The 21,879-nt window shown below is 40.6% G+C and overlaps 1 protein-coding gene across 2 annotated transcripts in view; it reads right to left on the reverse strand.

The window, feature by feature from the left end:
* Positions 1-21,879, reverse strand: part of Zzef1 (zinc finger ZZ-type and EF-hand domain containing 1) — a 199,177-nt gene that overhangs the window by 19,470 nt on the left and 157,828 nt on the right. For both annotated transcript variants that reach the window (XM_045159638.1, XM_045159637.1), the window contains exons 40-44: positions 16,505-16,782; positions 15,111-15,285; positions 14,266-14,398; positions 10,152-10,351; positions 8,585-8,704 (exon numbers count right to left, since the gene is read on the reverse strand). In XM_045159638.1, the coding sequence (XP_045015573.1) occupies positions 8,585-8,704; positions 10,152-10,351; positions 14,266-14,398; positions 15,111-15,285; positions 16,505-16,782 (906 nt within the window). The remainder of the gene's footprint in view (positions 1-8,584; positions 8,705-10,151; positions 10,352-14,265; positions 14,399-15,110; positions 15,286-16,504; positions 16,783-21,879) is intronic.

Raw genomic sequence — 21,879 nt, forward strand, 5'->3', positions numbered from 1 at the left:
TGTATTCCCTTCCCATGGAGCGGGCCTCCAGTCCAATTAGAGGGCAGTTAGTTTCCCCCACGACAGACGTGCCACTATTGCACCCATTGGCTCATTTGGCCTGGCTGGTCAATTATAAGGCTGACAGTGTCCACCGATGAGTATCTTCACTGGTAATTTTTCTTTCTCCCATTGAACTGCATGCAGAATGGCTTCTTCCAGCTTTCTGTCAGCTGGTCTACATGGAGGAGGTTATCAGCTCAGATCCAGCAAGATTTCTCAGTGGCCTTGCAGCCCAAGTATATGGAGTCTTCAGCAATAGGGTCTTACCATCTATTCCTGGTGGGAAATCAAGGGCCTCAGCAATGGCCTGTAATGTGTTGGGGCATCAGGGATCTCCCTAGCCAACAACTCACTGGAAGATATCCCATCCCTGGCACTGAAAATTTTCTAGCAACAATCTATGGCTCCTAAGTGTTCCATTGTCCAAAAAAGCAGGATTACATATGTTTTATTTATATCCTCTTAGAGTTTGATTAGCTGTCCTCCACCTTTCCTTTACTCAATCTCTTCCCCAGACCTCATTTTGAGCCTTTTCACCCCCATTAATCTATTCTTCTACTTAAATATATACAATACCATCCTATTAAGTAACCCCCTCTCTTCCTTTCTCTTCCCTTTTTATCTCTTTTCTAGCTTACTGGCCTTTGCTACTGAGTTTTTCCTTCACACGCAGAAGCCCAGTCATCTGTAGCTAGGATCCACATTTGAGAGAGAACATGCGACGCTTGGCTTTCTGGGCCTGGGTTACCTCACTTAGTATAATCCTTTCCAGATCCATCCATTTTCCTGAAAATTTCATAACTTCATTTTTCTTTACACTTTACCACTGAATAGAACTCCATTGTATAAATGTGCCATATCTTCATTATCCATTCATCAGTTGAGGGACATCTAGGCTGGTTCCATTTCCCAGCTATTGTGAATTGAGCAGTAATAAACATGGTAGAGCATGTACTTCTAAGGAAATGAGATGAGTCCTTAGGATATATGCCTAGGAGTGCTATAGCTGGGTCATATGGTAGATCAATTTTTAGCTGTCTCTGGAACCTCCACACTGATTTCCACAATGGCTGGATCAGATTGCATTCCCACCAACAGTGTAGAAGGGTTCCTCTTTTTCCACATCCTCACCAGGATTTATGATCATTTGTTTTCATGATGGTAGCCAATCTGATAGGAGTGAGATAGGAGTAGTTTTAATCTGCATTTCCCTGATGACTAGGGATGTAGAACATTTTTTTAGATGCTTATACACCATTCGTATTTCTTCTTTTGAGAAGAAGAAATTTAGTTCCATAGCCCATTTTTTAATTGGCTTGTTTGATTTCTTATTAATTTGTTGAGTTCTTTGTATATCCTAGATATTAATCCTCTCTCAGATGTATAGCTGGCAAAGATTTTTTCCCATTCTGTAGGCTGACTTTTTGCTTTATTCACAGTGTCCTTTGCCATATAAAATCTTTGTAATTTGATGAGGTCCCAGTGGTTAATCTGTGTTTTTAAAATTGCCTGAGCAATTGGGGTTATATTCAGAAAGTCTTTGCCAAGAATAATATGTTGAAGGGTTTTTCTCTACTTTTTCCTCTAGCAGTTTCAGAGTTTCAGATCTGATGTTAAGGTCTTTAATGCATTTGGACTTAATTCTTGTGCATGGAAAGAGAAAGAATCTATTTTCATCTTTCTACAGATAAATATCCAGTTTTCCCAGCACCATTTGCTGAAGAGGCTGTCTTTTCTCCAATGAGTATTTTTGGCATTTTAATCAAATATAAGGTAGCTATAGCGACCTGGACTTGCATCTGGGTCCTCTATTCTGTTCCATTGATCTACATGTCTGTTTTTGTGTCAGTACCATGCAGTTTTTGTTACTATGGTTCTGTAGTATAGGTTAAAATCAGGTATAGTGATACCACCAGCCTCATTTTTGTTGCTCAGTATTATTTTAGATATTCGAGGTTTTTTGTGATTACAAATGAATTTTTGGATTGTTTTCTAGTTTCGTGAAGAATGCCATTGGAATTTTGATGGGGATTGCATTAAATGGTAAGATTGCCATTTTTATAATATTGATTCTTCTGATCCAGGAACAAGGGATGTTTTCCATTTCCTAGTGTCCTCTACAACTTCTTGCTTGAGTGTTTTATAGTTTTCATTGCAGAGATCCTTTACTTCCTTGGTTAGGTTTATTCCAAGGTACTTTGTTTTCTTTGATGCAATTGTGAATGGAGAGTGATTCTCTGATTTCTTTCTCTGTGTGTTTGTTGTTAGCATATAAGAATGCTACTGATTTCTGTCTATTTATTTTGTATCCTGCTACATGGCTGTAGGTGTTTACCACCTCTAACAGTTTACTGGTAGAGTCTTTAGGGTCCTTTATATATAGAATCATGCCATCTGCAAATAATAACTTGATCTTGGGCTGGAGAGATGGCTTAGCAGTTAAGCGATTGCCTGTGAAGCCGAAGGACCCCGGTTCGAGGCTCAATTCTCCAGGACCCACGTTAGCCAGATGCACAAGGGGGCGCATGCGTCTGGAGTTCGTTTGCAGTGGCTGGAAGCCCTGGCACACCCATTCTCTGTCTCTCTCTTTACCTATCTGCCTCTTTCTCTCTGTGTCACTCTCAAATAAATAAATAAAAATGAACAAAAAAAATTAAAAAAAAAATAACTTGATCTCTTCCTCTCCAATTTGTACCCCTTTTATGTGTGTCTCTTGCCTTATTGCTATGGCTAAGACTTCTAGTACTATATTAAATAAAAGTGGGGACAGCGGACACCCTTGTCTGTTCCTGATTTTAGTGGAAAGGCTTCCAGTTTTTCCCCATTTAGTAATATGTTGGCTGTAGGCTTGTCATAAACAGCCTTTATTAAATTGAGATATGATCCTTCTATTCCTAGTCTCTGTAGGACTTTTATCATGAAGGGATGTTGGACTTTGTCAAATGCTTTTTCTGTGTCTAATGAGATGATCATATGATTTTTGTTCTTCAGTCCATTTATATATTATGCTTATTGATGTTGAACCATCCCTGCATCTCTGGTATAAAGCCTACTTGGTCCGAGTGAATGATCTTTCTGATATATTCTTGTATTCTGTATGCCAATATTATGTTGAGAATTTTTGCATCTATGTGCATGAGGGAGATTGGTCTGTAATTTTCTTTTTTTTGTTTTATCTGTACCTGGTTTTGGTATCAGGGTGATGCTGGCTTCATAGAAGGAATTTGGTAAGGCTCCTTCTTTTTCCATTTTATAGAAAAGCTTAAGAAGCAATGGCATTAGTTCTTCCCTGAAGGTCTGGTAAAATTCAGCATCTGGTCCTGGACTTTTTTTTTTTTCGAGGTAGGGTGTCACTCTAGCCCAGGCTGACCTGGAATTCAATATGGAGTTTCAGGGTGGCCTTGAACTCATGACAATCTTCCTACGTCTGCCTCCCGAGTGCTGGGATTAAAGGCATGCGCCACCATGCCCGGCTCTGGATTTTTTTTATTTGGGAGACTTTTGATGATTGCTCGGATCTCCATACTTGTTATAGGTCTATTTAAGTTATTAATCTCATCTTGATTTAATTTAGATTGGTCATATAAATCAAGGAATCATCCATTTCTTTCAGATTTTCATACTTAGTGGAGCATATGTTTTTACAGTATGCCCCTATAATTTTTTGAATTTCTCTGGTATCTGTTGTGATGTTGCTTTTTTTTAAAATCTCTAATATTATTAATTTGTGCCCCTCTCTCTTTCTTTTAGTCAGATTTGCTAAGGGTTTATCCATCTTGTTTATCCTTTCAAAGAACCAACTCTTTGTTTCATTGATTCTTTGGATTTTTTTTTGTTTCTATTTCATTAATTTCTGCCCTAATCTTTATTATTTCTTCCCGCCTACTGATTTTTGGTTTGCCTTGTTCTTCTTTTTCCAAGGTTTTAAGGTGAAGCATTAGGTCATTTACTTGCGACATATCTAATTTCTTAATATAGGCACTTAAAGCTATAAATTTACCTCTTAAAACTGCCTTGTGTCCCAGAGATTCTGGTATGTTGGGTTCTCATTGTCACTTGACTCTATGAATTTTTTATTTCCTTCTTGATTTCTTCATTGACCCATTCATCATTTAGTAGTATATTGTTTAGTTTCCATGATTTTGTATATGATCTATAGCTTTTCTTGCTATTGATTTGTAGTTTGATTCCATTGTGGTTGGATAGAATGCAGGGAATTATTTCAATTTTCCTGTATTTTTTAAGATTTGCTTTGTGTCCTAATATATGGTCTATTTTAGAGAATGTTCCATGTGCTGCTGAAAAGAATGTATATTCTGCAGCCTTTGGATGAAATGTCCTGTATATATCTGTTAGGTCCATTCCTTCTATGACCTCATTTAATCCAGATGCCTGTTTATTTTTCCCTGGGATGACTTGTCAATTGATGAGAGTGGGGTGTTGAAGTCACCCACTACCACTGTGTTTGGTGTTATCTGTGACCTTAGTTCTAATAGCATTTGTTTGATGAATTTGGTAGACTCCATGTTAGGTGCATGTATGTTTAGGATTGTAATGTCCTCCTGTTGGAGTGTGCCCTTAATCAATATAAAGTGACCTTCCTTATCTTTCTTGACTAACTGAAGTCTACCTTGTCAGATATTAGGATAGCAACCCTTGCTTGTTTTCTAGGCCCATTTGCTTGAAACACCATTTTCCAACCTTTCACCCTAAGATAATGTCCATCCTTTGTAGAAAGGTGAGTTTCTTGGAGACAACAAATTGTAGGATCCTGGTTTTTAACCCAGTCTGCAAACCTATGTCTTTTGGTTGGGGCATTAAGGCTGTTGATATTAAGAGATATTATTGAAAAGTGTGCATTTATGTTTGCTATTTTTTTTTTTTTTTGTAGTTCCGGTTTACCTTTGCTCTCTTGTGTTAACTAGTATTTGAGTATTGCTGTTTTTCCCCTGTTCCTTATATGTGTGCTTTTCCTTCTCTTTGGCATGGAGGATTCTTTCAAGTACTTTCTGTAGAGCTGGTTTTATCTTTAAATTGTCCTTTATCCTGCTTTTGTTGTGGAATCTCCTTATTTCTCCATCTATTTGAATGGATAGCTTTGCAGGATAAAGTAACCTTGGTTGACAGTTGTTATCTTTCAGAACTTGGAACACATCATTCCAAGCCCTTCTGGCTTTTAAAGTTTGTGTTGAGTAATCTGCTGTCATCCTAATGGGCTTGCCTTTGTAGGTAACTTGATTTTTCTCTCTCACTGCTTTTAATATTTTTTCTTTGGATTGCGTGTTTGGTAGTTTGATTACTATATGGCAAGGAGAGGTTCTTTCCAGCTATTGTCTGGCTGGGGTAATAAAGGCTTCCTGTATCTACATTGGTACCTCTTTCCCAATTTGGGGGAAGTTTTCTTCTATGATTTTGTTGAAGATGCCTATTATGCTTTTGGAGTGAAATTCTTCTCCTTCTACTATGCCCTGAATTCTTATATTTGATCTTTTCATAGTGTCCCGAATATCTTGAAATTCCCACTCATACTTTTCTATAAGTTTGTCTTTCTCTTTGTTGGACTGTATTAGATCTGCCACCTGGTCTTCTAGCTTAGGTATTCTGTCCTCTCCTTCATCCATTCTACTGGTGAGATTTTCTTTTTTTTTTTTTTTTTTTTTTGAGGTCGGGTCTCACTCTGGCTCAGGCTGACCTGGAATTCACTATGTAGTCTCAGGGTGGCCTCGAACTCTTGGTGATCCTCCTACCTCTGTCTCCCAAGTGCTGGGATTAAAGGCATGCGCCACCATGCCCAGCTCAACTGGTGAGATTTTCTACAGAGCTTTTTTATTTCATTAACTGTGTTCTTCATTGCTAGTATTTCTGACTGGTTTTTCTTTATTATTTCTTTTTCCTTATTTATGTCTTGTGTTGACTTCTTTATTTCATTAAATTGGTGTCTTGTGTCTTCTTTGATTCCTTTGATTTCCTCTTTGTTTCCTTTGATTTCTTCTTTGACTTCTTTGAACATATTTACAATCATTCTTTTGAAATCTTTCTCAGGTATTTCCTCTAATTCGTTCTCACTAGGGTCATTTCTGATGCATTAATACTTTTTGGTGGATTTATATTGTCTTGATTTTTAGTGTTTCTTGTGTTATAATGTATATATCTTTGAATCTTGGATTAAGTTAATGCTTGTATTTTCTAGTTAGCTGTGTATTCTTAGCTGTATCAATTGATCTGATATATCTTCAGGATATGAGCTTAATGTGTTAGGTGTGGCTCTTAAGACTCTCAGAGTATCTACAAAGGTGTTCCTAGGGGTTGGGTTTGCCTGCTATGGGAATATTCAAGTAGGTTGAGTGGAATAAAATACAGATAGATTGTAAAATTTAACTAAACAATGTATACATTCAATGAAAAACAGCACCAAGTATTTATGCAAGAGTAGGTATTATAACAACCAGATCCTCTATCAACAAAGAGGTTAAGATTTCTGGTCTATTGAGGGTTCCAAGTCGGCTTGTGACCAAGTGAGACCCTTCCCTGGTACAATCCCAGTTACCTTTTTGGATGATTTTGGTCTCAGTTATGCTACACTCTGCTTGTGTCCCTCTTTGGTGCCCTGTGGGTTCAAGTAAGCTTGCTGGATCACTGGACTGCTGTTCTGTTTTCTGGAGCTGGGCACTGGCTTTTCCTGTGGGGCAAGCTGAGCCTGGCAGCTGTGGCCCCACAGACCTGGCACCACCCCTGCTGGAGCCCCCACTCCTGCTGCTGCTGCTGGATCTGCTGCTGCTGTAGCTGCCACCGCTGCTGCTGCTGCTGCTACTGCTGCTGCTGCTGGATCTGCTGCTGCCAGAGGTGCTGTTGCTGCTGCTGGAGCCGGCTATGCCAATGCTGGAGCCAGAGCCGCTGCTTCCACTGCCGCTGTTGGAGCCGAAGCTGCCACTGCTGAAGCTGGAGCTCGCGCTGCTGCTGCTGGAGCCACTTAGGCCTGCCTGGGTGGACTCTGGATCTCTCCTACTTCTCTGCTGCCATTTTAATTTCTTATACACTTCACTTTTTAGTAAAAGTGTGTATTTTGCTGGGTATTCTTTGGCTTTTTCTTCCCTAGGCCGCTTTGGTGTGGTTCCTAAGCCGCCATCTTAACCAGAAGTCCCCAATTAGTTTTTTAATTGAAGTCTGGGAACCGTTACTGAATGCAGTATTATGTATAGAGGACTGTGCCAAATAAGGTTCAGTCAGGGTGCAGGAAGGAGACAGATTTCTGTGTCAAACTTGGTAATTGGAGAAAATATTCATGAAGAGGCTATTTCCAGAAGTGTGGGCAGAGTTAGAGAAAACAGAGATGGACAGAAGTACTGAGAGAAGTTGTAACAGAAGACATGTTTGTAACAACTATGGGGACTCTTTAGTTGCCATACAGTATAGTTTTCCAAATTGTTTAGAGAAATGCAAAGAACCATAAAATAATTCATATCTTTTGTTACAATAACATGTCTTAGAAATAATGTAAAAATAAATGAAAAGTTCTGTTTGAAATATGATCAATAAAAAACTAGCCATGAAGCATGGGAAGATGGCTCAGCAGTTAAAGGTGCTCACTTGCAAATCCTGATGGCCCAGTTTCAGTTCCCCAGCTACCCAAATAAAGCCAAATAGGAATGTTCCAGCAAGAGACCCTGGCAAACCCATACACACACACACCCAGTAATGGCAAAAAGAACTAGTAATGTGGCAAAAACCTGAAAACACCTACCTGTATTACATGAGATTGTCAAAATGGTGGTTATGAAAATTACATAGAACTTGAAAACTTTACTTATCAATTTGGAGTTTTTCTTTTAAATACTTTAAAATTTGTTTGGAATGTGCTTCTATTAAATAGTAACATGTGCTAATTTAAAATAGTTTCCAAAAATTGGTCTCTAAGAATAAGAGCTCATATACACTCCCAGTTACTTATTAATATGGTTTAGCATATTTCCCCGAGACCTATGTAAGTGCTATGGTATTTACGGTTGATTCTTCATGTCCAAACCTTGGTGGAGGTAAGAGTGACAGGTACACCATAGCCTGTAGCAGTGGCCTCCCTTGCACTCAAAGCCTACACTTGGTGTGGAACGTCCCCAGGAACTACAGGAATGCCACTAAGGAAAATCTATTGCTTCAAAGGAATAGCAATAAAATTATCAACTGAAATTCTACATAAAATAAACATGAGTGAGAACAAATTTAGAAATTGATTGTAGTTCAAAGGAATTTCAGAGGGAAATAATAATTCAAAGGCACATCTTATTACTATGATATAATAGTCAATTATGTGTTTCCACAAAATACTTTTCCACGGTTATTTAACAAACACCCAATTCATTTCCCCTGACAGGGAGGACAGGTGTCAGCATACTTAATTCCACAAGGAAAGACAGAAGCAAGGCTCAGTTGAGAAACTGCAGAGAATGAGAGCACACAACAACACCAAACCAGCTGGAACAAGCTACTGTGTTCTAGGTAGAAGACCTGCTTCTGGCAGCTGTGTAGGAACCACCCTTGTCCTTACCTCCAGGTCCCGCAGGAGCCATGTCTTGCTGAAGCCGGTCCCTTTGCTGCACTTCTTCACCAGTAGCTTGAGCAGATCAGTCTGAAGGAAGGTGGCATGCATCTCTTCAAAATTGTGAGCCTGCCAAGCCAAAAACCAGTGATTTGCAGCTGCAGTAGAATAAAGGTTAAGATCAGGTGGGGAGGAGCCAGCCTTTCTCAGAGCTGGTGGACCAATTAATTTTCCAGGGAAGATACCAGTCAGTAAGAAGAAAGCACCCCGAATCTTAACCAGAGGCCACATTGGCTCATTCATCTTGATTTATTCATTCAACAAACTTTTTTTTTTTTTTCCTAAGGTAGAGTCTCACTCTAGCCCAGGCTGACCTGGAATTCACTATGTAGTAGTCTCAGGGTGGCCTCAAACTCATGGTGATCCTCCTACCTCTGCCTCTCAAGTGCTGGGATTAAAGGTGTAAACTGCCATGCACAGCTCAACAAAAATTTTTTAAACCTACTTTATGTCACTTCCCTGTTCTCTACCTTCTAAAAGCTCTTCAGGCTAAAATCCAAGCCATTAGTCATCTCTGGGTCCTTAGTATAGGACTAAGGGTCCTACAAGGTTTCCTGCCTGCTTCTTGGCCATCTCTCTCTGTGGCATTATCACGAGCCTTAGAGGTCTTTCTGCTCTATGATTATCATGTCTGGTCCACAACAAGGCCTTGCTACTCTCTGCCCATATCTCTCAAGATGATGACCTCAAATTTCACCTTTTCAGAAAGGTGAATTTCTGACTCCTAGTAGTCTTCCTTACAGGCAGCCTTCTCTGCCCAGGGAGACTGAGAGCTCCATGAGATCAGGCTCTTCCCTAACTCGGTTACCCCTAGCTCTTGGTGATCAACAATTACTTACTAAACAACAGTTCACAGGGAGGTCCTACTACAATGAAACACGTAACACATAAAAGAATACCAAGGACTAAACAAGCAGTAGATGAAAGGTCTCAACCTGACAACCACACACTTGAGCTGAGCTCCTTTTTTGCAAGACAGCTCTATAGAAAAGATGATTCTTCAAGTGGTATGAAATCAATCTCCCCTAGACTCACCTGCCTACCAGTGCCTCTATGGCACCAGACGTCCTCACAGGTCAGGGCTTCTTTCCCACCCAACACTGCACAGCTCTTTAACCTACTTCTTTCTAGCCCAACAGCCACATCTCTTACTTGAATCTCTCACAGGATGCTGGCTCCCTTTATTCTTCCCTCCATTTCCTATGATGAACCAGTTTTGCTGCTGTTTGTCAGAAGTAAGAAATATTTCAGTTCATTTTTCTTCCCACCTGCCAACATTCTATCTATTAGAAAGTTACAGTACCTGTCTGTGAAACAGTACTGAAAACCAGAAATGAATCTCTGGGAAAATTCTGTTTCCTTCTTAGAGTTATCTTTGTATAGGCTCCAGCAAGTTCTAAAAATAATCAATGATTAGCTATTCACCCAAATCAGATGGCATTTCCTCCTTGTTAATCCCCTGCAGATGTCAAATCACAGCTAGGTTTGTTACCAAATGGAAGAGGCTCACCATTACCTTTAGTGTTCTATATAAACCTTTGAGGGCCAGGGACAGGACCCAAGTTGCTTCCACTGCCTCAGGACAGTGGCTGTCCATGCTGGCTTGAAGAAGGTGACTGGCGATAAAGGCAAAGTGCTGAGAGTACTGGCTCAGCTGGGCCTGAGAGTTGCCATATTCTTGTCCTCCTCCTTTCTGGACCAGCTGGTAATCTTTCACTGAAGCATGTCAGGAAGAGAGAAGCACAAAAACCACATTAGCCAGGTTTTTTCCACAGTAATGTGCTTAAAAAAATAGTCTTCCAGGTTCACCTGTAGCCATTAGATTTAAGGCCAGGTGAGTATAAAAATGATACTGGGTCTCCTACCCAAGGGAAACTGAGAGGACAACTCACAATGCATAATCCCTGCTTAGTATGCACAAGTGGGTCATCTCCAAAGGTGTTAACCAAAGCTCTTAAAATCCAGGGCTGAAATGATGGCTCAGGGGTTAAAGATGCTTGCTTCCAAAGTTTTTAAAAAAGGTACACATGAAAGCCACTTCCAAGACAGAGTAAGAGGGACTGACTGACTCCCACAACGAGCACCAAATATGACTTCCTCTCTCTCTCACCCACACCCACATATACACACAACACAACACACACACACAATGGCTTCATGACACCTAATTAGCAATAGGCAGTGCAGGATATGATCACTGAGAGAAGGAACTTAAACTAGGTCAGCCCAACAGTAGCACCACGAGTCTGGAGTAAATTTCCAGGCTGCAGAGCAGGAAGCAAAGTCCAGAAGTTTCAATGAACTAAGAAAATGGAGATTAGGGCATAAGGGTCCCAGGGCAGCTAGCATTTATAGCAGAATCAGCAGAAGGAAGATGCACAGAGAGGTGGGTAGGAGAATGCACTTGAGGGAGTCATGGAGGACTCATCCTACCATCCTGTCTTGGGCTGAATATTGACCTACAGGCATGTGACAGGAAATTATGCCCCGTAAGAGAAGAACTGCTAGAAAGCAGAAGAGAACAATTCCTGGAGCTCACATAAACTGGGAATATCTTGTCTTTACACGGGGAAGAATGGAACTGTCCTGGTGTTTGTGTGTGGGAGGGATACTTGAAGGGATAATGATTAAAATTTCCCCTCAGTCAATAAGAACTATAAACTAGAAAAGCAACCCCCCCAAAAAAAAATCCAGCTAGGTGTGGTGGTGCATGCTTTTAATCCCAGCATCTGGGAGGCAGAAGTGGAGGAGGATCGCTATGAGTTTGAGGCCAGCCAAAGACTACATAGTGAATTCCAGGTCATTCTAGGCTAACATGAGACCTTACTTCAAAACAACAAAAACAACAACAAATCTTAAGCAGAACAGAACTTAAAAAATACTATCCTATGGAGACCAAGATTATGGAATAATAAGAGGCTTTCACTAGCTTTTTGGCCAAAAAAGAGGCTATGCCCATCAAAATCTCTCTAAATTAATAATTATCCCCTTTTGTCTATGTTGATCTCATTCTCCATTGGAGAATCTATTTTTCTTTTTCAGAAGGCAGTGAGAACTGATGATAAGCAATATCTATCAACAAGACAAGAAAAGACAGCTGACTGTCTGTCAGGAGATAAACCAGCCCTCTCACATCAGCTAGGGCCCAGGTGAAACCACAGAGGAATTGGTGAGATAAGCAAGAGTGCTGCTTCCATGGTGAAACTGACAACTTGTACCAGGGTGACAGAGATAAACACTGAGGAAACTGAAAATCTACCATAGCAGAAATCCAGAAGATACTGAGAGCTCAACATTATAGTAGACTTAAAACACACTCACCACGATCCAGGGAATTTTGCAAAAGAGGAGGTGGAAAGATTTTAAGAGACACAGGGTGGGTGGGAAGGAATATCCAGAGGCATTGTACCCCCCCTCCGCCCCATGACATTGACTTGCTACTGCTGTCACAAATCATAACTCACAACTCCTTAGTGAATACCAGCAATCTCACTGAGGAGAAATAAATAAAATATTTTTAAAAAAAGAAGAAATATTGGGCTGAAGAGATAGATGGCTTAGTGGTTAAGGCGCTTGCCTGCAAAGCCTAAGGACCCATGTTCGACTCCCAGATCCATGTAAGCCAGATGCACAAAGGTGAGGCACGTGCAAGGTCGCACATGCCTACTAGGTGGCGCAAGCATCTGGAGTTTGATTTCAGTGGCTGAGGCCCTGATGCATCAATTTTCTCTCTGTCTCTCTCCCTTATGTGCTCTCTAAAATAAAAAGAAAACTATAAAAAAGAAGAAATATTATCAAAGGTAAATATTATCAAGGGTGAAAAAATGGAGACATACAATATTAAAAGACTTAATATTGTTAAGAGATCAGTTCTTCGAAAATAGACCCACAGATTCAATGCAATGTCAATCAAATTCAATAAAATTCCAGCCATTTCTTCAATAGAAGGTGATAAATTAATCCTAAAATTTATATAGAAAGAGCCAAAATGAGGGCTGGAGAGATGGCTTAGCAGTTAAGGTGCTTGCCTGCAAAGTCAAAGGATCCAGGTTCAATTCCCCAGGACCCTTGTAAGCAAGATGAACAAAGTGGCATGCATCTGGAGATTGTAGCAGCTGGAGGCCCTGGTGTATCCCTTCTCATTCTCTCTATCTCTTTCTCTTTCAAGTAAATAATTGAATAAATAAATAAAAGTATTTTTTTAAAGAAAGAGCCAGAAATGATTCTAAAAAAAATAAGGAATAAAGTTGGAAGACTTGGTTTCAAAATTCATTATAACCCTAAAATAGCCAAGACAATGTAGTACAGAGTAAGAACAGAACTGGAATAAAACATTAATGAACATAATAGAATCTATAAGTAGGCATATCAGCCAATTATTCCTAACAAAGGTATCGAGACAATTTAACAGAGAAAGGACAGTCTGCTGAATAAATGGTGCAGGATCATCTGGATGTTTGTATACAAAAGAGGAAGAAAAAGATACAGTAATAACATAGACACGAACAAATTTGAAAGCTAAAGAGAAAACAGTTAGAAGCAGAACTTAAAACACAATGTTTAGATAGCCATATTGCTTGGGGCTTGGCAAATTAAGTTAAAAAGACATTTTAGATGGAATACTTTCAGTGTCCTATTGAAATGAAGTGGAAAGTTACACTAGTCCTAATATAAATATCCAAATGTAGCCACATGACATCTGCAAAATGGAGAACCAGTATTTGGCCAATCAAAAAAAAAAAAATACACTACATATACTAAATAATAGCATGGAAAGGTGCCTCCAAAATTAATCTCAAGTAAACCACATTCTTTCTTTAAAAAAATTTTTTTTTATTTGCATGGAGATAGCAAGAGAGGAGGATGGGGGAGGAAGAAAGGGGAGAGAAAGCTAACCACCGCAAACAAACTCCAGATGCATGTGCCACTTTGTGCATCCAGCATTATGTGGTTATTGGGGAATCTAACCCATGTCACCCAGGTTGTTAGGCTTTGCAGGTAAGTGCCTTAACTGCTAAGCCACTTCTCCAGACCCTAACCACATTGTTTCTAAGATGAGAAAAAGCAGCTCAGAAGCCAGGTGCGGTGGCACACGCCTTTAGTCCCAGCACTTGGGAGACAGAGGTAGGAGGATCGCTGTGAGTTGGAGGCCACCCCGAGACTACATAGTGAATTCTAGGTTAGCCTGAGCTAGAGTGAGACCTTACCTTGAAAGACAAAAACAAAACAAATTTGCTTAAAAAAAAAAAGTTGGGATGGAGAGATTCTTTAGTGGTCAAGGCCCTTATATGCAAAACCAAAAGACCCAAGTTTGATTGCCCAGGACCCACGTAAGCCAAATGCACATGAAGGCACATGTGTCTGGAGTTCGTGGTGCACCCATTCTCTCTCTGCCTCTTTCTCTCAAACAATAAAAAAAAATTTTTTTTTAAGTTACAGCTGAGCTTGGAGGCACACACCTTTAATTCTAGCACTTGGAAGGCTGAGGGAGGAGGATCACTATCCTCCCTCAGCCCTGCCTCAAAAACATCATGTTCAAGGCAAGAATCAAGGCATCTTCACTGAATTTAGAACATGCAAGGATTAAACAATTTTCTTCTATCCTTAGAAAACATAATCATGCTTAGAACCTGTTTTCCTTTTCCTGGTTTTGACGTCAACAATTACAGCTCTATTCTTCTCCGTAAAGTGCTTCAAGATGATCACATTATGGGGTTCATTGGCATTATCCATATACACACAGCGGGTTCCCACACAGAGGACCTAGAATGTGACAGAGACAGAAAGACAACTCAACTTCCCATTGAGACAGGAAGAGGTACTTAAGCAGGCACAAGTTCAGTTCCTTTTGCTTATGCTCCTGACTTCAACAAACACTCAAGGATAGGGTTTTTCTCATCTCTAAGTACAAAGGATGCAGCACAGGTCTAGCACAGAATTAGTTTATGCTAGTGCTGGATGATGCTATGTTTACAAAGCCCTTTGTTTGAATCAGCCAAGTGGTATGAAGAGTAGAAATAAGATCAAGATGAATGCCAAACTGAAAGACAATGGTCTTTGATGTTCTGTGTAATTTTGTAATTGAATACATTTCTTCTTCTCTTCCTCCTCTTTTTTTTTTTTTTTTTGAGGTAGGGTCTGGCTCTAACCTAGGCTGACCTGGAATTCACTATGTAGTCTCAGGTTGGCCTTGAACTCACAGCAATCCTCCTACCTCTGCCTCTCAAGTGCTGGGATTAAAGGTATGGGCCACCATGCAATGCTACAGTTACTCTTTATTCAACGCTACTAAAAGAAATCAAATGGATAGCTGCTGAAAATGCAAGTTGAACGTATCTCCTTCCCATCTTGAAAATGTACACTACTAATGAAAGCAAAACTGAAGGAAGAAAACTCTACACACATACACAGGCACACACAGGAGACTTGTGCATGGTGACAGCTGGAAAGGGTGAGCAGCTTTCAGATGCTGTACCTGGGGAAAGCCAACAAGCACCAGCAGGGTGAAGATGTTGGTGTGCTTCAGGTGGAATGGCAGCTGCTTGATGCAGTGGTCTGTGAAGGTGGCAATGACGTCTCGCCACAGTGGGGCATTGTTGAGTGATCGGAGAATCTCTGCCATGGAACAGGCCCAGTCTAAGCCCACTCGGCTGGAAGGCAAGAATTCCATTAGGTGGTAGCATATACCACCTAATGTATACATCAGGGCTCACCGTCCAAGTCAGATTCAGACTTATGCAGTCATTTATAAATTAATTAGCTTAAGGAAGTTTGTCTTAGAAAGTGAAAAACAAAACAAAACAAAACAAAAACAGTATTTGTTACTTATATATTCAGCCAATAGCTATGTTTTCAAACTCTCTTTAGGGCTAGAGAGATTGCTCAGTGGCTAAGGCACTTGCCTGCAAAGCCTAACAATCTGAGTTTGATTCCCTAGTACCCACGTGAAGTCGGATGTACAATGGCACATGCATCTGGAGTTTGTTTGCAGTGGCTGAAGGCCCTGGTGTGCCCCATCCTATCTCTCACTGCTTGTAAATAAATAAATAAAATAGGAGATCAACGCAGAGAAAAATCAACTCCTACCAAATCAGAGAGCCAGAGCCTCAGAGGCCCCCAACACCTCAGCACTGAAGCAGACCAAAAATGAACCCAACATGGCTCAGGGAAATTTTGCGGAAGAGGGGGCAGAAAGAATGTCAGAGTCACATGTTGGGTCATGATTTGCAGAGACATTTATCATACCAATAACTGGGGGCTAACTCCACAATGCACGACCCATTTTCATTAACAAGGAGGGTCTAATGGGAGGGGGTAGATCACAGATGAGCCTAAATAATGGTACCAAACTGCCTGTATTTACTGAAAAGAAAACTAATAAATTAAATTAAAAAATAAATAAATAAAATATTTTGTAAAAAATCTCTTTTAAAGTCACTTACATATGCACACATGTACATTCATATTTATACTCAGAAAAAAAAGCTTGGAAGGGAATACAGTACAATAGCACCAGATGCATTTCATATGGTGCAAACCAGGGTGATTTTTTCTTTATTTCTGCTTTCCAAATTTGGTCTTGTGATTATGTTATTTTTATAATGAAACCGATTTTTAACCCCAAGTCTAATGCTTACTTCTCTCAGGGAAAAAAAAAAAAACAAAACACCAAAATATATCACATCAGAGTTTTGAATTGGCAGACATTGTTGAGGTTCTGCTTTAGTGTGGCTTGACCAGTGTGATTTTCTCAAAAGAGTTTCAGTTAATAGCACTACAGTGTATTAAAACTTAGGAGCAACCCAGTCACTGGCCTCAGTGAACACCACAGAGAACAGTGTGGAGGCTGGCTGAGAGAACCAAGGCTACCTGTCCAGGCACACAGCTCCCAGGCTGAAGAGCAGATGAGTGGTCTTCCAGCCATCTGGCACAATGGCACTGTCGCCTGCAGTGAACAGGTTGTGTTTGGCTGAGAGGACCTTGATCACTGCAGCATCCACCTCTGCTGGTAAAAGACGGACGATTAACTGGCCAAGAAGTCCCAGGGTAAGGTGGTAGGTCTCATTCAGATGGCCCGCGTTGGAGATGACAACCTGAAACATGAGTGGGAGGACGTGCTCCAGGTCTACCAGGGGGACTGTAGGACCCTGTCAGGAGAGAGGGGACAATCTCCTCAGTTCAAAATCTAAGTAGCCACACTAGCTAAACACACCATCTATGTATTATTTACAACTGGCCTGGAGACAGCAGATTTGATGAGTTATTTTTGGAAATGGCCTCTGTATAATCAGCTGTAAAATACATATGCTCAGGCATTATCCTACTTTTAAAATTCATTTATCCTAAAAAAAAACCTTAAAACATTTGGTTTTCTTCCCTTCTGAATTTCCATTATAAAAGAATTTAAATAATTAAATGCACAAAAGTTAGACATCTCCATAGCCCATCTTCAACACACCCTAATTACCAGGAGGTAATAATTGTTAACTGCTGGATGAATAATCTTTTAACCATTCTCTATGCACACTTGATGGAACTCATGTAACATAAACTGCCAATTTTAAATAAAGTAATTTTTTCCTTTCCTTTAAATTTTTTTTTAACTTTTTTTTGACATAGGGCCTTGCTGTAGCCCAGGCTAACCTGTAATGCACTATGTAGTCTCAGACTGGCTCAAACTCACAGCTATTTAACCACCTCTGCCTCCCAAGTGCTAGGATTAACATGTGCCACCATGCCCAGCTCTTTCTTTACATACTTTTTTTTTTGTTTGTTTGTTTTTTTTGAGGTAGAGTCTCACTCTAGCTCATGCTGACCTAGAATTCACTATGTAGTCTCAGAGTGGCCTCGAACTCATTGCGATCATCCTGCCTCTGCCTCCCAAGTGCTGGGCCCAGCTTCTTTCTTTAAATACTATCCTACAGTTTGCCATTTACTTTGTTCCCACTTCATTATTATACACAGGATTTAGATAAATAGCCAACTATATAAAATCTTGTTTTTTGTTTGTTTGGTTTGGTTTTTCGAGGTAGGGTCTTACTCTAGCCCAGGCTGACCTATGTTGTCTCAGGATGGCCTCGAACTTACAGCGATCTTCCTACCTCTGGGAGTGTTGGGATTAAAGGTGTGTGCCACCATGCCCGGGTATGTTTTATTTTCCACAGGAAAAAAGTACAGAAAACTAGAGAAATACTATAAAAATTGTGAATTATTATCCTCATTGTGATTCAGGAGGGCACTATAGTACACAATATAAAAACAGAGCAACTGAAGAAACAAAGTCCTTAGAAATAAAAAGCCAGCTGGGTGTGTTGGTGCATGCCTTTAATCTCAGCACTCAGGAGGCAGGGGTAAGAAGATCACTGTGAGTTTGAGGCTACCCTAAGACCACATAGTGAATTTTAGGCCAACCTGGGACAGAATGAAACCCTACCTGGAAAAACAAAACAACAACAACAAAAGAGATAAAAAGCCAATCTTAGGAAGGCATTTCCCTGAAGGGATGGCCTGATGGGGTGCTGGGTCCAAAGGGAACAAGGAAAGGGCTGGTGTGGTATGGACTGCAGACTGTCAGAACCCACACAGGAAAAAGAGCTTCAATGGCAGGCCACAGGCAGAAAGAGGAAGGTAAGGCACATCCAGGAGTGGCCAGTTTTAAGAGGCAGAGCTGAGCTCTGAGTAGGTGAGCAGGGCAACCACATGGAAGGGCAGTCTGGGTGAGTGTCAGAACTCATGTGGAAAGGTGAAAGCAACCATGTGGGGAGTTCAGCCTGGCAGAGGAAGCAGAGTTCCCATGGCATAAGGGGAGTGCTGCACTGACGAGTGGCCTACTGTGGGTAAGGGTGTTCTCAATGCAAGGGCCATTCTAGCACCAACACAGACTCAGGCATAGTGAGGAGGAATTCATGTTGGGAAAGGTTCAATGTAAACAGTCTAAACAGAGAAAACAGGACGCTCTTGAAAAAAGAAGGGGGACTAGGGACATGGCTCAGTGGTTAAAGGCACTTGCTTGCAAAGCCTACTGATCTGGGTTCAATTCCCCAGCACCCATGTAAAACCCAGAGCCACTTATGACGTGTGTGTCTAGTGTTCATTTATAGCAACATGAGGTCCTGGCACACCTACACACCCACACTCTTTCTCTCCAGTAAATATATATAAGAAGAACAGCAGCTGAGATGGGAGATTGATTACATAAGTAATTAAACTTTTTTTTTTTTTTTAGTTTTTCGAAGTAGGGTCTCCCTCTAGCCCAGGCTGACCTGGAATTCACTATGGAGTCTTAGGGTGGCCTCGAACTCATGGAGATCCTCCTACCTCTGCCTCCCGAGTGCTGGGATTAAAGGCATGCACCACTATGCCTGGCTTTAGAACTTTTTTTAAAAAAATTGTTAGTTTTTCAAGGTAGGGTCTCACTCTAGTCCAGGCTGACCCTCAAACTCACAGCAATACTACATCAGCCTCCTGAGTGCTGGAATTAAAGGCATGTGCCTGCCATTAGTCCTGGCTAGAACTGTTTTTTTATTTTTTTATTTTTTATTTTTAGGCAGGAGATAAAAACACAAACAAGAGAAAACTAGGGTGAACTTTGTACTCTTAGGTGAAATTATACGGATGATTGATTCATGTTCTCTCTTTGGATTCATATGCCAGGAGGGAATACTTTGATTTGCCTACTGGTCATATGCTTCTGTGAACTGTGACTGATTTACAAAGCAGTTTCAACTCCCCTGCACATGTTGGTTCCTCAGATTGTAAGCATCTCTTGGCAAACTATTAAAAAAATGCCTTTGACCCCAGAGGTCTGAGTCCTAGAATACCTCCTTTCCCTACAATAGCATGTATCCTGCTACCTTTACCTGTTTTTTTTTCTTTCTTTTTTTATTTTGGTTTTTCGAGGTAGGGTCTTACTCTAGCCCAGGCTAACCTAGAATTGACTATGTAGTCTCAGGCTAGTCTCAAATTTAGGACGATCCTCCTACCTCTGCCTCCCAAGTGCTGGGATTAAAGGCGTGCATCACCATGCCTGGCTATTTGCCTGTTTTTCTAGCCACAAAAAAGGTAAGAGATGTCAGTCATGCATTTAAACTAACATATAAACTCAAGGTCCGACCAATGGAAGTGCTAACAGAATCTTGCAGGGGAAGCTGACAGGGATTAATAAAAGAAAAACATGCATTCAGAGAGAGTCCAGAAAACCATGAAAAAGAATAATGAGGACATAAACTGTCTAGACTATTTTAAGATATCAGTGCTATAAAAGTTATACAAACAGGACCTGGCGTTGTGACTCACACCTTTAACCCCAACACTCTTGAGGCTGAGGTAGGAGGACTGTAGTGAGTCCAAGGCCAGCCTGGGCTAAAGTGAGGACTCTGCCTCAAGAAGAAGAAAAAAGTTAGTTTCTAAAACAAACAAACAAACAAACAAAAAAAATCAAGGGAAGTACCTTAAAGGAAACTAACTAAGCATGACCTCCAAATGCAAGAAATTCTTAAATGGATCTTGATTTTTTACAAAAAGCTTTAATGGGGCATTTGGAGTATAACTGGAAAAATCTATACACAGGATAAAATTGTTCTTTTTTTTTTAATTTTTTTTTTTTTTATTTGAGAGTGACAGACACAGAGAGAAAGACAGATAGAGGGAGAGAGAGAGAGAATGGGCGCGCCAGGGCTTCCAGCCTCTGCAAACGAACTCCAGACGCGTGCGCCCCCTTGTGCATCTGGCTAACGTGGGACCTGGGGAACCGAGCCTCGAACCGGGGTCCTTAGGCTTCACAGGCAAGCGCTTAACCGCTAAGCCATCTCTCCAGCCCTGTTCTTGTTTTTGAGGTAGGGTCTCACTCTAGCCCAGACTGACCTGGAATTTGCTATGTAGTCTCAGAGTAGCCTAGAACTCACTGTGATCCTCCTACTTCTGCCTCCCCAGTACTATGATTAAAGACATACAACACCACGTTCAGCTAAAATTTATTTGTATGAAAGGGAGAGAGAGAGAGAGGGAGAGAGAGAGAGAGAATTGGTGCATCAGGGCCTTCAGCTGTTGCAAATGAACTCCAGATGCATATGCTACCTTGTGCATCTGGCATTGGGTCTTGGGGAACCAAACCTGGGTCTTTGGCTTTGCAGGTAAGCACCTTAACTGCTAAGCAATTTCTCCAGCCCAAATTTTTATCAATTTTACTTTCTTGAGACAAGGTCTTGTTATGTAATCCAGGCAAGCTTTAAACTCTTTTCTTGGTTGCTGTTGTTTTTTGTTTTTCAAGGCAGGGTCTCGCTCCAGCCCAGGATGACCTGACATTCACTATGTAGTATGCACCACCACACTTGACAGACCTTAAAATCTTGATCTCCTGTTTCCCAACTGCTGGAATTAGAGGCAGGCAACACCATGCTCTGCTAAATTTTTTAAATGATAAAACTATGTTCTAGAAGACACATGCTGATGAATTGAGAATAAAGTACCAGCAATCATTTCAATTTGTTTTCAAAATTTCATGAAAAAATGTGGTAGATATAAAATAAACAAAAATAACCAGGCAAGGTGGTGCATGCGTTTAACCCCAGCACTTGGGACACACAGGTATGAAAATTGCCACAGAGAATTTGAAGCTACCCTGAAACTACTTAAGTCAACTCCAGGTCAGCCTGAGCTAGAGCTAGATCCTAAAAATAAATAAATAAATAAATAAAATAAACAAAACAAAAAACAAAATTAGCAACTGCTAAGTCTAAGTGAATATCTTCATTGTTCTTTCAATTTTTTAGTATTTTAGAGCTGGGCATGGTGGCGCATGCCTTTAATCCCAGCACTCAGGAGGCAGAGGTAGGTGGATCGCTGTGAGTTTGAGGCCACCCTGAGACTCCATAGTGAATTCCAGGTCAGCCTGGGCCAGAAGTGAGACCCTACTTCAAAAAACAAAAAAACAAAACTAAACAGAAATTTCAGTATTTTATGTATTTATTTATTTATTACTTATTTTGAGAGAGAGAGGCAGATAGAAAGAATGGGCATGCCAGGGCCTCCAGCCATTGCAAAAGAACTCCAGATGCATGCGTCATCTTGTGCATCTGACTTTTGTGGGCTCTGGGGAATCAAACCTGGGCCCTTAGGCTTTGTGGGCAAGCACCTTAATTGCTAGGCCATTTCTCTTGCCCTCAAATTGTCTATTGAATTAAAATGTTTCAAAACAAAACATTGGAAAAATATAATAAAAACCATCAATATATATATGAGAATTA

Source organism: Jaculus jaculus, chromosome 9 (genome assembly GCF_020740685.1).
Source record: "Jaculus jaculus isolate mJacJac1 chromosome 9, mJacJac1.mat.Y.cur, whole genome shotgun sequence".
Classification (NCBI taxonomy): domain Eukaryota; kingdom Metazoa; phylum Chordata; class Mammalia; order Rodentia; family Dipodidae; genus Jaculus; species Jaculus jaculus.